Source organism: Gopherus flavomarginatus, chromosome 19, assembly GCF_025201925.1.
Source record: "Gopherus flavomarginatus isolate rGopFla2 chromosome 19, rGopFla2.mat.asm, whole genome shotgun sequence".
NCBI classification, from domain to species: Eukaryota; Metazoa; Chordata; order Testudines; family Testudinidae; genus Gopherus; species Gopherus flavomarginatus.
The window spans coordinates 24256405-24272411 of NC_066635.1; the positions used below are offsets into that span (position 1 = coordinate 24256405).

The 16007-nt window shown below is 38.9% G+C and overlaps 1 protein-coding gene across 1 annotated transcript in view; it reads right to left on the reverse strand.

The window, feature by feature from the left end:
• Positions 1-12173: 12173 nt before the first annotated feature.
• FOXN1 (forkhead box N1) overlaps positions 12174-16007 on the reverse strand; it is a 29142-nt gene continuing 25308 nt past the window's right edge. The window contains exons 7-8 of the mRNA XM_050929067.1: positions 15029-15559; positions 12174-12451 (exon numbers count right to left, since the gene is read on the reverse strand). Coding sequence (XP_050785024.1) covers positions 12174-12451; positions 15029-15559 — 809 coding nt within the window. The remainder of the gene's footprint in view (positions 12452-15028; positions 15560-16007) is intronic.

Below are 16007 nucleotides of genomic sequence, written 5' to 3' on the forward strand. Positions count from 1 at the left end.
ACTTTCAGGTGACATTGTAAACAAGACACTGGCAGCATTATCTCTGCAAATGTAAACAAACTTGTTTGTCTGAGTGATTGGCTGAACAACAAGTAGGACTGAGTGGACTTGCAGGCTCTAGAATTTTACATTGTTTTATTTTTTGTATATAGTTCTACATTTGTAAGTTCAACTTTCATGATAAAGAGATTGCACTACAGTACTTGTATTAGGTGAATTGAAAAATACTATTTATTTTTTGTTTTTTTACAGTGCAAATACTTGTAATCAAAAATAAATATAAGCACTGTACACTTTGTATTCTGTGTTGTAATTGAAATTAGTATATTAGAAAGTGTAGAAAATATCCAAAATATTTAAATAAATGGTATTCTATTATTAACAGTGCAATTAATTTTTTAAATTGCGTTATTAATCACGATTAATTTTTTTAATCCCTCGACAGCCCTAAAATTCTGATTACTCATAGCATTTCTCAACTGCCTACAAACCATCTGTGTTCATGTTGGGCTTCTAAGTCCTATATTTCATTCTCCAAGGGCATTGCCTTTTTGTAGCTTGCATTCAGTTACATTAAAATCTGTTAACTTCAATAAGAATACTCCATAATAGTTAGGAGCTCATTTCAATGGAATTGTTTATCCTAATACATTCTTACAAGACTTCCTCCATGTGCCTTTGAAAGTCTCAGGATGGAAAAGCAAACTTTTAAACATTTCCTTATCTGTATGTTATACGAAGGGAATTATTAAAATTAAAATAATTTCAAAACTATTCTTTCAGCTGTTTTAATTTTTACATTTATCTCTTCTTGGACAATGAATAGATCACTAGGTGGTTTGAAATCAATGGACTACTTAGTGCAAAAAGTTAAATATGTGTAAGTCTTTATAGAATCAGGTCCTAAACTGAAATAAGATATAACATGGTAGAAAAATTGGTGGGGGTGAAGTAGACTCACAGAAATAACAGAATGCATTTTCTATGTTGATGATCTATGTCTCTTGAAGGTTACTTAGGAAACTTAAAAACAGAAATTATTTAAGTTTATTTATAAAGCGTATTTTAAGGAGATGGTGGAAAGTCATGAAGAGGGCTCCATGCATAGGCAGCTATGAGGAAGGAACAGATGAACATGGAAGAAGGGTAGCATAGTCAGATTCATTTTGATTGCAGTATTTTGTTAGTACATGACAACTAGGGCTGCAAACAAACAAAAAACTCACAAGGGTGTCATCCTATGAGCCCTCTGTGTACACAGCTCCTGTTGAAATTGATAAGAGTCCAGCATGCAGGAGGCTCCCAGGACTGAGCTCAAGTGTTTGGGTTACAAACTGTCCAGAGGAGACAAAGCTTACTTTTGGAATTAAAATAGTTCATAGAGTAATATTTTGCATGTGTCTTGTAAAATATTTGTTATAAAATGTAAATTTTGGGTCAAACATGGGGCAGTGTCCCTTTAGAGAGGATTTAACCACCAGCTGAGAGTGGTCATTGAAAGAGACACTTTGCTCTGCAAGGAGTGGAATATGACAAATGTTTTACCAACAGTGGTCCCTCTAGCCTGACATCACAGGCCCAGATGCAACGTGTCCTCTCCTGGAGGTCTGGAGAAGATAATATGACCAGATAGCAAGTGTGAAAAATCAGAGCAGGGGTGGGGAGTAATAAGAGCCCAAATGAAAAAAGCCTCAAGTATTGGGACTGTCCCTATAAAATCAGGACATCTGGTCACCCTAGGAGAAGACCAGCATTGTACCTAGCTTTAAAAAGGGGAACAAAAAGGACCCAGAGAGTTACAACCCAGTCAGCCTAACTTTAAAATCTGGAAAGATACTGGATCAAATTATTAAACAGTCAGTTTATAGGCAGGTGGAGGATAACAAGGTTATAAGGAATAGCCACTATGGATCTTTTGAGAAAAATCATGTCAAACCAATCTAATTTCCTTCTTTGACAATACAATGGATATGCTGAGTTTTTCTCTTTTAAATAGCTTCTGAGTATTGGATTTTATTTTAATTAACCTTCATTCTGAAAACTAATTTCAAATCTCCTAGATTTACCTTAAAACTTCTCCTGTGCAGCCTTTGAGAATGTCCTCCTCTGAATAACCTCTTCACAGTATGTTTCAGGGGCCCAGAGCAGCCTCCCACCTCTGTGCAGCCTGTGCTCCCCAATGACATGGTGCAGCCTCCACATTTGACAAATAACGTTTGCAGAATTTTAAAAATTGTGTGCAGACTAGTTAATGTTTTGGCGCAGCACGCCCTCAGGAGTGCCGTGGGCAGTACAGGACAGCATCCCACACTAACTACCAGTAATTTTCAAAGGCAATAGGGACCATTATAAGCCCTAAGATTATTTTAATTTTTAAATCTGATTTTAAAAGCATTAACAGCAACCATCCTGTACAAAGCTACAGCAACTACCAGAATGGGCCGCTCTAGCTCACCAAAGGCCACAGCCTCCTGCTAACAGGCTGGGCACTGGTGTCTCGCCTGCCAGCGGGCCTTTGGCATGGCGCTTGGTGCGGGTCAGATCAGTGCTCTCTGCAAAGCCCCCACACGTCGCTGGGGCGAGGCGTACAAGGATGAGTAGTTAAAATCCAACACGATTCCAGAGGGACCCCTGTGCAGCCCTGGGGGGGCTGGGCGGGGCGTGCGGCTCCTTGCGGGGTTTGTGCCAGGTTTCGAGGAGCGTCTGGGCTGGGGAAGGGGCGTCACAGCACAGCTGGCACAGTGCGGCGCTCGCCCTGGGCAAGGAGGGAGGCTGGCGGTTGCTTGGCTGAAATCTCTCACCCTCATCAAGCGAGTCGCGGCGGCGACCGAAGGGCAGACCAACCGCCTTTCCCGCGCTTTTCTTCAAACGGCCACCGGCGGGGGAGTGGAAGCGCGAGGGGCTGGGCAGCCAATCAGAGAGTAGCGTGCGCGCTGGGCAGCCAATCAGAGAGTAGAGTGCGGGCTGCGCAGCCAATCAGAGAGTAGAGTGCGGGCTGCGCAGCCAATCAGAGAGTAGCGTGCGGGGCTGGCCCGGGCGGCCGAAGTTCGCGCGCTGAGCCTGGGGAGCGGCTGCCCCTCCCGCGGAGAGAGGTGAGGGCGGCGCTGGTGTGTGGCAGATTGGGGGGGGGTGGACGCCCCCGGATTTAAGGGGCGGGGTGTGGACGCCGTGAGTGACCGCGTTGAGCGGCCGGAGGCTCCTGTGGGTGCGGGCGGAACAACGGTGAAAAGAGCCCGCGGAGGGGAGGGGAGGGGTGTGCTGCCACCCGCCCTCCTCAGCGCGGCTTCGCGAACTCGGTGGGCCTCAGCCTCGCCTGCGCCTCCCCCGCCCCTTCCTGGCGCCTCCGCGAGTAGCGGCGCGGAAAGGCGCGGGAGACGCTCGCTGGCGACAGCTCGTGGTCGTGCCCGACGGGGGCCCGTGTTGCCATTGCTGGTGCTGGGCCTAAGCCCTCGCTTCTGGGCCCCTGCGGTTCGGGGAGACTGAGCTTCCATTGACGTGTCAGTTCGTGCCCCCCCCCCCCCCCCGGCTGGAGAGAAAAGTGCGCCCGGAAGGCTCAAAGGTAGAACGCCAGGGAAAGGAGCGCAGCCTTTGTTGAGTTTAATCTCATTTAGAAGCTACTCTGATGACTTTAGAGGGGGCACGATTCGTGCTATCGGAATGACTGCAGTTCAGTTCTGCAGGAAGGAAGTGATCGATTTTTCCTCTCTCTCTTGCACTTGGCTTTAAATAAGCTAAGCTGAAAATACAGGTTTTTTGGGGGCAATTAAAATTGTTGACACTATGACTAGCTGTAGATGGATGAGGTTGAATATAAATACACCTTGCTACATAAAGGGAGCATGCACACCATCTATATTATGCCCACTAAGAAAAGTAAAAACTGCAGTGAATTTCTAGAGGAGGAAAGTATTGGGAAAAATTATTCCACTTCATATAACAGTACTTTCCAGTAAAAATTCTGAGTTCTGGATAGTATGACCTATTTTGCTAATCCTCTGCACTGCCCTTATGAAATTTCCTAGATTGTGTCCTACCTTGATTTCTTACTCCCTATGCCAGCAGAAGCTATGATTTCATTAAAAAATTGAATAATTAATTATTTTCATTTAGTACCACAACAGCTTGAGAAAACTTAGTGATACAGTGATATCACTTGGTGATACAGTCTTTCAGCACTGACACAAGAATGAAGAGAAACAAGGATGAGGGAAATACCTCTGAAAAAATGTCTACAAGGAATCAAGGCCTAAACAGTATGCAAATCCATCAACTAGTTATGAACACAAACAGAGCCTGTTTGCAGACCTGGATTTATCCAGTTCCATTTTGGAGCTTGTAGAGAAGAAAGGACCAGAAAAAAAACATGATCAGACAGGCACCTGCTGAATTAGCTAAGAGAAACACAGTGGAGATACTACAAAAAGGACAAGTGCTAAACCAACAGGACCCCATCCAAGGACCATTAGAATAAAGAAAAAATTGTATCAAGAAGAAAAACAAATTAAATTGTCTCCTAACCTGGGGAAAATGGGTGCACAAAACATAAACTTTGCATCAAAATTATTGCTACAGATTTTCAGAAGTTTAGCTGTTTTTAATGGGAGGGAATTTATTTTGATTTGTGTGTACTATTGTACTGTATTCCTATGCTGTATATCACATGTATATTTGGCCTGGTTTCCCAAATTTGTTCAGTGTAAGTTAGCTCATTCTTTCATGTAGCTTTAGGTCAGCTAAAAGTATTTTATCAATACGGGGGAGACAAACTGACCATCTTTTCATTCCATTAATGCCTGAAGGATTTAATTATGTAAATTCCCCATTATTGGTGGGAGAATTCATACTGTTAGGCCTTAGCCATATCAGGTTTTCAACTAACAACTCAAACACCTAGAATAGATGCTGTTTACACTAGTGCAGCACAATTTGCATTCATGGAATTTACTCCTCTATGTTAGGAGTTTGCACTGGTGCAGCTACATCAGTGGAGGAAATGCCAGTATAAATTTTACTGGACACAGACCTGGGGAATAGCTAAACTAATCTTAATTTCTGCAGTGTTCTTACGTTTCTATAAGTGTATTATCCTATATGCAGCATATATGTTCAGATGTGCTGAACAACCTGGTGTCAATGGATGCTGCATGTGAAGCATATATCCAAGTGTAAATATTTTGGTGCAAGTATGTATTTACTAATACGGGAAAACAGGTGAATGAGAAAGTAAAGAGCACTCAGTAATAAAAACATAAATATATACAAAACCATTTTCTTCACTAACCTGCCAATAGGTCAAAGGACCAAAGAAAGTTCTCCCATTGTCATTTTAGGCCAGATTCTAATACCCTTAATCATAAGTAGTACCTTAATAAGCAACTCATCCCACTGAAGTCAGTGCTGTTACTTTTGGAGTAAGGTACTAAATATATGACAAAACTCTGGCATTATAAAATTCCTTCCCATTCCTTTTCTAATCAGAGACCAAAGCCTTGAAGAAGGGGATCTTTATTTGAAGAGGCCATAGTTTCATCTCCTTCAAAGCCTGACCCCATACTAACATTCACTATGGAAGAAATATACACCAGAAAATGTATTTAATTAAAACATCTTCTCTTTAACCCCTTTAGCTGATATCACTTTGAGTCCCAAGCATGATAGTTTCCAACAAAATGAAGTAATGTAAGTGGTTATACTCTTAATAAGTGTTTTATTTATTAATTTTCTGTCTAATAAAATATTGTGGCTTTGAATTTGTTTTTGCAAGCAACTCAAAAATAGTTTAGATTTAAAATATGAAATTTTACTTCCCATTAATCTATAATGAGCATTAATACTTCTTGATATTTTGTTAAAATGGGTAAAGTATTTAAGTTTAAAAAGTGGCTACAGTACATGTTCAGTAACCGCTGTTCAAAGCAATATTTATTACACATACAGAATGTTGCACAGATTGCAGTAATTTTTTGAACTACACAATGTGCTGGGTATGAGGCTAAGTCCATCAACTCATTTCACGTAGACCTTCAACAACTGATGGTAACTTTTGGTCAGTATTGAGGGTCTTTATCCCACTGCTTATTATATCACCTGAGTGATCCATTCAACAATTTAAACATTAAATTTTGCAGGAGAAATCAGAGATTTTATAAAACTATAGGGGAAAATAAGGTCACACACTTTAAAATGCCTTGACGTTGTTCTCATTGCTGTTGATTTTGATTAATTGTGAGTCAGAACTATTTGTGTATCTTGCCAGAGTATCACTCTTCACACAGGCAAATATTCCTGCCTCTTTCTCTATATGGCAATAAATGTCTCGGTTCAAATTGCGTGCATTTTAGCTGCCTTAACAGAAGAATCCAAGTGTAGAACTTCTTCAATCTTCCAATTATATTACTAAGTTGAGGGAAGCAGGGAAAAGACAAACAGTCCTTTTTCCCTCTTGAGCTTGTAAACAGCTTGTTTTTATTTGTCCTAGGCTAGGAATTGTCAGAAAGTCAGCAAACACTCATTTAATAGTATTTATTATTTTTGGTATGCAGTAGCTAAGTACAAGTGTTTGAGCACAGGTATAAAATAATCTTATTCAAGTATTACGAAAAAATTGAAACAATATTGATTAATTGAATCAACTGCTCATGTGGTGGGATTTGGTTGGTAGTTTTTGAAAGCACCTGCAAACCAATTATGCTTTTGAGTGTCAAGCATTGTGTACAAAGAAAAATGTTCAGGATACATAAAATTACATTAATTTGCCAGTTTAAAATTTTGTCTATTTCCATAATATATGTTGACCAAATACTGTGGTTTATATATAGCACAGGTATTTGAGTGAGATGCAAAGAGAGTTAATTGAAAATAACCTGGAAGGTGGATAGTGACAGTAAAACAAGTGAATGTTCCTCAGATGAGACTGTAGTTTTACAAATAAAAAAAGGGAACTGAATGGGTGGCAGCCTCCTTTAGCCATAATTCTTGTAAAGTTAAAAGCTCAGAGAATTTTGAAAAATTAAGAAATTGGAAAAATGAAATTAGCACCAAAATAAACTGCCATTTAGGGAGATTATGAAGTTTAAATCAGGCATTTAAAAGAGACCGTTTAAAAACATACTGAACTTTTTACATGCAAATGCTTCCCAGTCATACCATTGGAGAAGGACACCATAAGCAAGTCCTTTTGTTTTCTAGTCAGGTATTTCTGATGCTAAGTGCACTTAGATTTCTAGAAGACTACTCTTTTTTCCCCTGAAAAATTGGTATCTACAAAATACTTTTGGTCCAGGTTGACTAGTGAGCAAACACCACTAGCCATGGGCAGGGAATTTATATTGTCCCCTCAGCCCCGCCTCTCCTTAATTTCCTAAACAATTTCTTTACAGATGACACTAAAGTAGAATTGCCACCTTTGGAAAATCTTAAGTCCACGTACAGCACATCATAAGCTGTGGTTCTGTTATTAAGTGTTCGAAGAAAAGGGAGTCTACTTATGCTGGGCTGCATCACATCAGAGGTAATATTAAACAAAAAACAAATAGTACTGAGGTGGGAACTATACCTTCTCTGATTTTTTTGTTGAACTTTTTAAATACTTGCCCTACATTTCTTGTATATAGTATCTGTCTGTGATGAGAGAATCCCATGTCAAGGGAACTGTTCCAGCTACCAGAGTCACAGACTGAACTGAAACAAAACAGTAAGACCTTTAGATATATGTTATGCTAGAAAAAACAAGTCACAATTTGGAAGAGTGGTCAATTTCAAATTAGTTAATAGTTTGCAGTCTTGTTTTCCCCAACATTATTCTTTATAATATGAGAAAAAAAACATACAATCAATTTTAATTTTGCATAATATCCAACCACTTTAACACTGAAATACATTGGATAAAACATTAAGGTGCTTACAATAAATATCTTTATATAAACAGATTATAGCAAAGATAACTTACTTTAGTGCAGTCATAATGCATCAAAGTAGTCATTACACAAAAATTTACAAGGAAAACATAAAACAATAAGCTGTTTTTTCTTTTGCTTTTAATATACCTATTCATTCTTTGGAAAATTTATTTTATCACCCAGAAAGTGTGGAATACTGCTAGATGTACAAGAAAACTACTGAATATATTGTAGCAACAAGCACAATAACCACATGGACTTAATACATTGTGCATTTGAGAGGAGGATTTGGCCCATTAAATCCAAATCTAACAGTTCACAATGTGTGAGTGAATTGGTTGTGCCCATGTGTTGAAAAGTTTAACACAGAAATTGAACTTAGTTTTTCTGTTTTTAAATCTTTACCATAATTGAATTTGGAGCCCTTATAGTTGATATTTAATGCATTGCTGTCAAATACCAGCCACTGTTGCCCTTAACTCATTTATCATTTAAAGAAAATCTTTTTCATATGCAGTGTTTTTGAGGATTTTTAAAATCACAAATAGATTTTTATTACAATTTTGTCTTGTTCCAATGTAGAATGACAGGGCTATACTTTTAGCACCTCTGTTGTTTGTTCTTTTTGTTACTTTATTATATATTATCTTGGGGGAAAAACTATGTAAAATATTGGAAAGATTGTTAGTTTTGTAGGGCCTGATCTTGCAAACACCTGTGTAGTACTTTTTGCTGTCCACAATCCCATTGACCTCAAATGAAGTAGTGAACGTTACCACTGGAATTTTCAAAGAGGCTTAAAGAAGTTATGCACCCAACTCTTATTGAAAGTAAGTAGGATTTGTGCATCCAACTCCCTTCGGCCCAATTGAAAATCTCAGCCTACACCTCACCAACTAGTAAGTGTACAAGTTTGGGCCCTCAAATGCTTAGGCTTTGATCATGAAATGCTATTAAAATGTGTGATTTACTCATTTGAGCTAAATTACACACATGATTATTAAATGCTTTGCAGGATCAGGATTTATGGTCTTAATCCTACAGTGTTTTGCACTGGCATAGCTTTGCAATGTCCCATTGAAGTAAATGGGACACCACACAGACACGAGGATCTGAGCAAGCTGATCTTTTGATAAGTTCAAGGCCCATGTGATTTTTATTTTGTGAATATGTATAATATATTATTTCAAATTTAATACTGAAAAGTAACATTATTTGCTAAATAAACTTTATTTTAAACATGCCCTTTACTGAGCCATTGTCTTTGCTCTCAAAATGTAATTGAACCTGCATCTCCTCTTGCCCTCAAAAGATAAATGGAACAGTTGCATGCATATTTGCTCAGTTATATTCAGCAAAATTTCCAACTCTGAATTGCCAGGACCCAGGAAATTAAACAGGCATTTAAAAACTGAATTAACTGTATTCTGTATAAGGTGCTTTCTTAGGTAAACTAGAAAGTGAATAACTCTCGTTTCTGAATTTTCCATGGTTTCTAAATCTGTTAGAAGTTTGAAAATAAAATGTCTTTCTACAACACTTAACCTTTTAATTCAGGCAAATATGGATTTCTCTCCCCTGCCCTGCTCAGTGTTTCATGATGATTATTTGTTTTTCTGCCACTATTATCAGTGATGTTAGCACAACTGAAGGAATTGTGTTAAATAAATACTACTGTAGAACCTGCAGAAGGAGCACAAGAGCATCACAATTGTATTTGTGTGTGTGTGTGTGTGTGTGTGTAAATTTTTAAATTGATGGATATAATATATGTTTTTCAAATGGATATTCAGAATAATGTATCACCTTTAAAGATTTGGATTTGGCAGCTTCAAGACAAAGTAATTTTCTTACCCAGATTACGTTTTGGCCTATTTTAACCCTGGAAGGGTAGAATGACAGGACAGATTATTCGAAGTCCAGAAAACTCTAGGCCTTAATCCTGCAAACTCAAAAGCATGTGTATAACTTTATTTAAGTGAATAGCCCCACTGATGTCACAGGACTACTTGCATTAGTAAAGTTATACATGTGCTTAAGTGTTTGCAGGATTGGCGACTTAATTTAGAAATCAGGAGAGCTCCAGAATTAAGTAGGTCAACTAAACTATTTGGCAATGCCGCTTTAAGCAGAAAATACTTCCAGTTCGTTTTTCCCTGATGCTATGAGCACAAATAGGGTGACATTCCAGCAGTTTTTAATACAAGTTATAATTTTTCCCTCCAAACTTAACTTCAGTTTATTAGTGCAGTGAATTGAATACACAAACTATTGAATGGAATGCACAAAAAGTGCTGCAACATAGCTCTTCCTGAGTATAAACAATCTATCATAATTTGTGCTAAGAGCCAATACCATTTGGTATAATGTATTTATAGTAAGACATAAAGAAGCTCCATTAGACAAATAGTACTCAATTTTGCATAGCACAAAAGCTACTCTGTCCTCCAATAGAATGGCAGAGAGCCACAATATAATTCTGGAGAGAAGTTCTCACACAGTGATGAGATTAGGGTTGTTGCATTGAAGTGGCGCTGTTTTCACATTGATTAAATCTCATGGTGCAGACATCACAATGCAATGTCAAGACATCGCCCCACAATTTATTCTGTTCCTTTCTGCAGCTCCTTTTGATGCAACAGTTTTTCTTTCCCCTCATACCTCTATTTCCTGCCAGCCATTAGCAAAGGAGTAACAAACCCTGCAGTTTTTTTCCTATCGTTGTTTGGATGATCAAGAAGGCATCCTGCCAGCTCTGGTACATTTACCTAGCACTCCCTATTTTGCCTTGTATATTGGGCAGCTTGGCAAACTCTCCTGTATTTCTCACTCTGCTCACTTTGCCTGTGAGTAGGTAGAGTAAGGGTCATGTCAGTCAAATATGTAGACTCCCTGATAGGCCCATAAAGAGTCTCTTTAGGAAGGCTTTGGAGTCAGGGGTTTTCAACCTGGGATCTGTGGACCTGTGGGAGTCTGCAGACTACGTCTAAGATTTCCAAAGGGGTCTGCACCTTCATTTGACATTTTTAAGGGTCCCCAACTGAAAAAAGGTTGAAAACCACTGCACTAGACCATCCAGATGCAAAATTTAAATAGCATTTAATTTGAAAATAAGTTTGAGATTGGTCCTGCTTTGAGCAGGGGAGTGGACTAGATGACCTCGTGAGGTCCCTTCCAATCCTGATATTCTATGATTCCATGAGACAAAAGTGGTTTCACTTACAATGGACATGATGTCAGAAAAATAATCATCCACAAAGGATTATGATTTGGTATTCTGTCCAGATACTTCCGCTACATACAAAAATTATTCCCTGGTATTTTCTGCTGCAATTTTTTCCTCTTCCAGAATCAGGTCTAGCTGTTTTTAAGTATAATTTCTATCTCATTGGAAATGATTTGCAAAGTTCTTGACACCATACTTTTTATAACCATTTCAAATCCTATTTTAATAGAAAGTATCCTATGCAAAGGTACTCCACAAAAATGTTGTGGCTGGTTCTCTGTGTGTGTTCTTCAACATCTTGAATCAAAGTTTGTGAAATACCTCCTCCTCCACCTCAGCCCATCTCGATAAAAATAGGGACTAAATATGAATAATTTTCCAGCCACGTAAAAATTCTACTAAATTGTTGGTTTTATTTCTTTAAAAAGTTTTGATTCCTTTTTAAACACAGTAAAATGTATGAAACTTCCTGCTACAGTATATTTATTGCTTTTTGTTTTATTTTGTCAGGAGGCTAATCCTCTCATAATTTTTCCATAGTTTGCAGTATATGTGTGTCTTTCAGCCAAACTTTCTTTTGAGGAGGTTGTGAAAATGTTTTTAATATGTGCATTTTCTGTAGTGGTCTGCAGCAGAAGTTGTGGACATCACTAACTTCAGAAAAGTGTTTGGAGAAGATTTTATTTCTGTATGCCTTGATTTACGCATTAAGTTGTAAATACCTTTCATAGAAATATTTGATAGTTGTTTCTTTTCTCTAGGTGCTAATTTGGTTTATGAAAATACAAAAGATGGGTGGCTTGATTAAGCTATTAATGTCTGTATTGGTCAACATCACTTTGGCTTTAAGCTAGTAAGCCATAATTTTTTCAACATTTAAAAAAATACGCTACCAATAGTATGAGAGCGGTTTTGAATTTCCTGCAGATAGTTCTTATTCAAATGGATGCAGTTCTGATTTATTTTACCTGAAGATGCTAAAAGTAAGTAAAACAGTATGAATAAGACAGTATTGGGACAAAAATAATGTAACTGGGTTGTTTTGTGGTTCACACTAGTGCTATGGGCTTGGATCCAGAATTATTCAAGTAGGCTGTGGACACTGTATCCAATTCCATAAAGGCAGAGTAAAGAGTAGTGAGTTGTAAGTCAGGTAAGCTGCTGTGTGGAGTGCTATTCTGAGTGGTGAGGTTATTGCTGCTGCTGCTGCTGTTACTATCCATCTGATAGTGAGAAGGGAAGTACTGAGAGGATATTGGGGATGTTGAAATGAGAACCAAGGGATCCACAGCCAGGCTGTCATCTTTCAGTTCTTCCCAAAGATTTCCTATAACAAAAAACAAAACCAACACACTGATGTAGTCTTCAGCTTTTGTGTGTGCGTGTGTTTGCTTTTGTTTCTTTTATGTAAGAGATACTAGTGAGTGCACTCTTGGTGCATCATATCTACTTCTGAGCGCCTGTAAGGTAAAACAGACAGCAAGAACTGTTTTACATCAGCAGCTGACAAATTCACATTCAGTGGCATGTATGCTTTCATTTAAAACTAATTTCTAGCCCATATTGTCGTGAACATGCCTTTGAAAATGTGAACTGATGAATATTCAACTGAAAGAAGCAACAGCTTTTAAAAGTGCAAACTGCCCCCTACTCATCTCAGCAGGGTGTAGATTTTTACAACTAATGATGATGCTTTGAGTTTGTCTAAACTTTAAGATTGGGGGTGTGATTTCTACCTTGAGGAGACATACATTAGCTCTAGTGGAAATAAGGCTTGGTCTATGCTAGCAATTTTTGTCAGTATAACTGTTGCTCAGGGTGCGGAAAACCACATCCTTGAGCGACGATGTAGTTATACTGACCTGTAGACGGTGTTGTGCCAATGGGAGGTGAATTATCTATGCCAATGGGAGAAGCCCTCTCAGTGGCTTAGGTAGCATCTTCACTGAAGTGCTACAGCAGTGCAGCTGCACCACTGCAGCCTTGTACATGTAGATAGGCCCTTAAAATCAAGTGAAGCTGCAGCCTGGCGAGTGATGGGAAGAGCTAGCATGGGTGGAAATCTTTCCCTCAGCTCAGTGTAGACAAAACTGCAATGGGACAGACTTTCAAATAATGTTGGTGCCCAATTGTGTGCTTAATCTGCACATGGCGTTACTACAGTTATGTGGTCAAATCAAGTAACTGCACGTATAAATGGTCAAATAAGCAAACATCAGAAATGCTGCTTGTTCTAAAAGTGTACACTGCCATTTCTCACTGAATGATGCAGAGCGCAAAAGTGACAGTAACTAAAAGTTTAGCTACTGTATGAGGGCCATATTCTCCGCTCACTTATTGCACAAGACTTTCTGTGGATATGGGGGAGTATATCTCCCTAAATTTTTAACCACGGTTTATGCATCATAATGTAAAATATAATTTAGCCCTCTTCCGAAAATAAGTTTGACGTACTCCATGTAAATGAAGAGTGAATTTGCCTTAAATTTGTGAAATGTTTGACAACTTAACAAGTCCCATTTATTACTTATTAGACAGTAAACCCCAAACCCCAGGTCAGATCATTTTGTAGAATAAAAAAGGCCATAGAGTAGAGAAAGGGGAGTAATTTAAGATGGAATGGCTGAAAAATCTGTGCAACAGCAGCGCTGGTGCTTGGTGGCATCATGCCGGGGGGAGGTGTGTGTGTCAAAGGTACAGAGTACAGGGAACACAAATATGTGTGTACACAAAATAAGGTATTTAGAAAGGGTGAGGAGCCAAGAGAGAGGAATGGACTGCTGAATTTTGTATTCGGAAATGTGCAGAACGGTGCACTTAGAAATCCACCTGTTTAGTTATCAGTAACTAATGGAGAAATCTATACGCTACAGGCTTTTTTGACCCTTTGGAGATGGTCTGGCAGCTTCTGATACCATTGTTCCCTGTTGCCTTAGATCTATTTTGCACCAGTGCCTTGCCATGATAATGATGTGCAGTCAGCCCTGTTGGATCCACAAGCTTGCACTGTGCCTCTTCCGTTTCTACTGCTGTACTCTGTTTTTGTTTTATTTCCATGAGGATGTTTCGTTTGCCTCTTCTCCCTTGCAGCTGGGCAAATCTCACCCTTCCTATGGCATGATCCATCAGGAGCTCTACAGCCTCTAAGCCATAGATTGTTCACCTAACTTTGTCTCTTCCACTGATTATTATTTTTGCAGTGGAAGGGTGATTTGGGCCTTGAGCATTATATCTAGTCAAAGAAAGATTGTTTGGCTGAGAACAGGAGCTTTGATGTCTGCACTACACAATCATTTCAGTGAACTTTACCAAGTGTAGGAGGTCAGTGAAGTGATCACTCAAACATCTGTGGTAAATTGCATAAGAAGTAAGTTCCGTTTTTTTGTTTTGTTTTGTTTTGATTTTTAGCCAAAAACTGGAAGAGGATTGTAACAATAATGGTGAATGCAACAAAAAATTATGTACCATGCACTCAAATAAAAACATGTTTTCTTGTTCTCATGTGATATTGTATTTTACTTTCATCTAATAACTAAATCTGGGATACTTTTTACTTAGGAAATATGTGTGATGACATGGAGGGCTACATTTGACATATTGCATTACAGTATTTAGGGACCGCAGTTTCTGCAGGGAGTAAACAGTTTTCCAAACTCTGGTTCTAAATTATGTGTTCTCTAGGTAACATTTTCTATAAGTAATATTAAATTCTATACTGCATGAGATAATGAATCCTAGTGAACTGCTCTTGTCTGGCTGTGGAAAGAAAAGAACTAATGGCACTTGTCTAGTCGTTGCTTTTTCATGCATGCAAGGAGAAAAGGAGATTTCTTCTATGGTTAGGTCTTGATATCATAAGTGTACAAATAGCAAATAAACATTTAGTGAAATATCAGGCACTTACCTTGAAGATCAAAGTCAATCAGGGAAGGGTTAAGAGCATCAATATCATTGCTCATGTCTGCTTCTTGCATGAGTGTGTCCTGCATTGTCCTGGCTGTGGAGTGCTCTGTCAACATCTTCATACCATGTATGGGAGGGGTCTGGGCTGGCAAGGGCGAGTCTTGGGTGGTGCCAGGTTGTGCTCTGAGTTCAATTTGAGTATCTGCAGAAGGGAAGATGCTCTGAGGGATACCAGGTGATTGTTGCATTAAGGTAGGTGAGATCTGAGGGAAAACCTGTGGCGATGTATAACATGGAGTTTGGTGCCCCCCAAGCAAACTTGGTAACGGGTTCTTGGCACGTAGAGGTCCTGTTGTGTGAATAGTGTGTAAAGGCTGTGGGATATTAGACGACAGGGATGGCTCAGACATGGAATGGGGCTGAACTGACATCTGTCTGGAAACTGTTGAACTTGCCACACCAGTTGGATTGCAGGACACCGTTGAAGATCTTAATTTTTCAGCCTTATCTCCTATCAATGTGTCAAGTTCTTCTAAAAGACAAAAACAGAATAAAACCAAATTACAATTTGATGAAGTGCTGTTAATGCCTACCCAACACTGAGCTTGTGAGTCTCCCTAGGTTGCAACTGGAATTTTAGTGTTGCTCAGAAAATGAACACGAGAGGAAAATGCCAACCTTAAAACAGTAATGAGATTGGCACCTAGTGTGGAAAAATAGACCCAGGGAGTACCCATCAATCTCAAATGAATATTTCATAAAGTACATTTTTTAATATAAAGATGGGATAGTTGCATGCTAAATAACCCCAAGTTTTATTCCTCCGTGCTTAATTCTGTCTCTTTTGTATCAAAGATTAGATAGATGTCAATGGAGATGCATCTTTCACTGAAATGATAGGGAATACACTTCTAAGCTCTAGGATGCCTTTTGATCTGTAGCATTATGAATGTTTGGAAGTCTTTCAGCAAAAAAAGCTG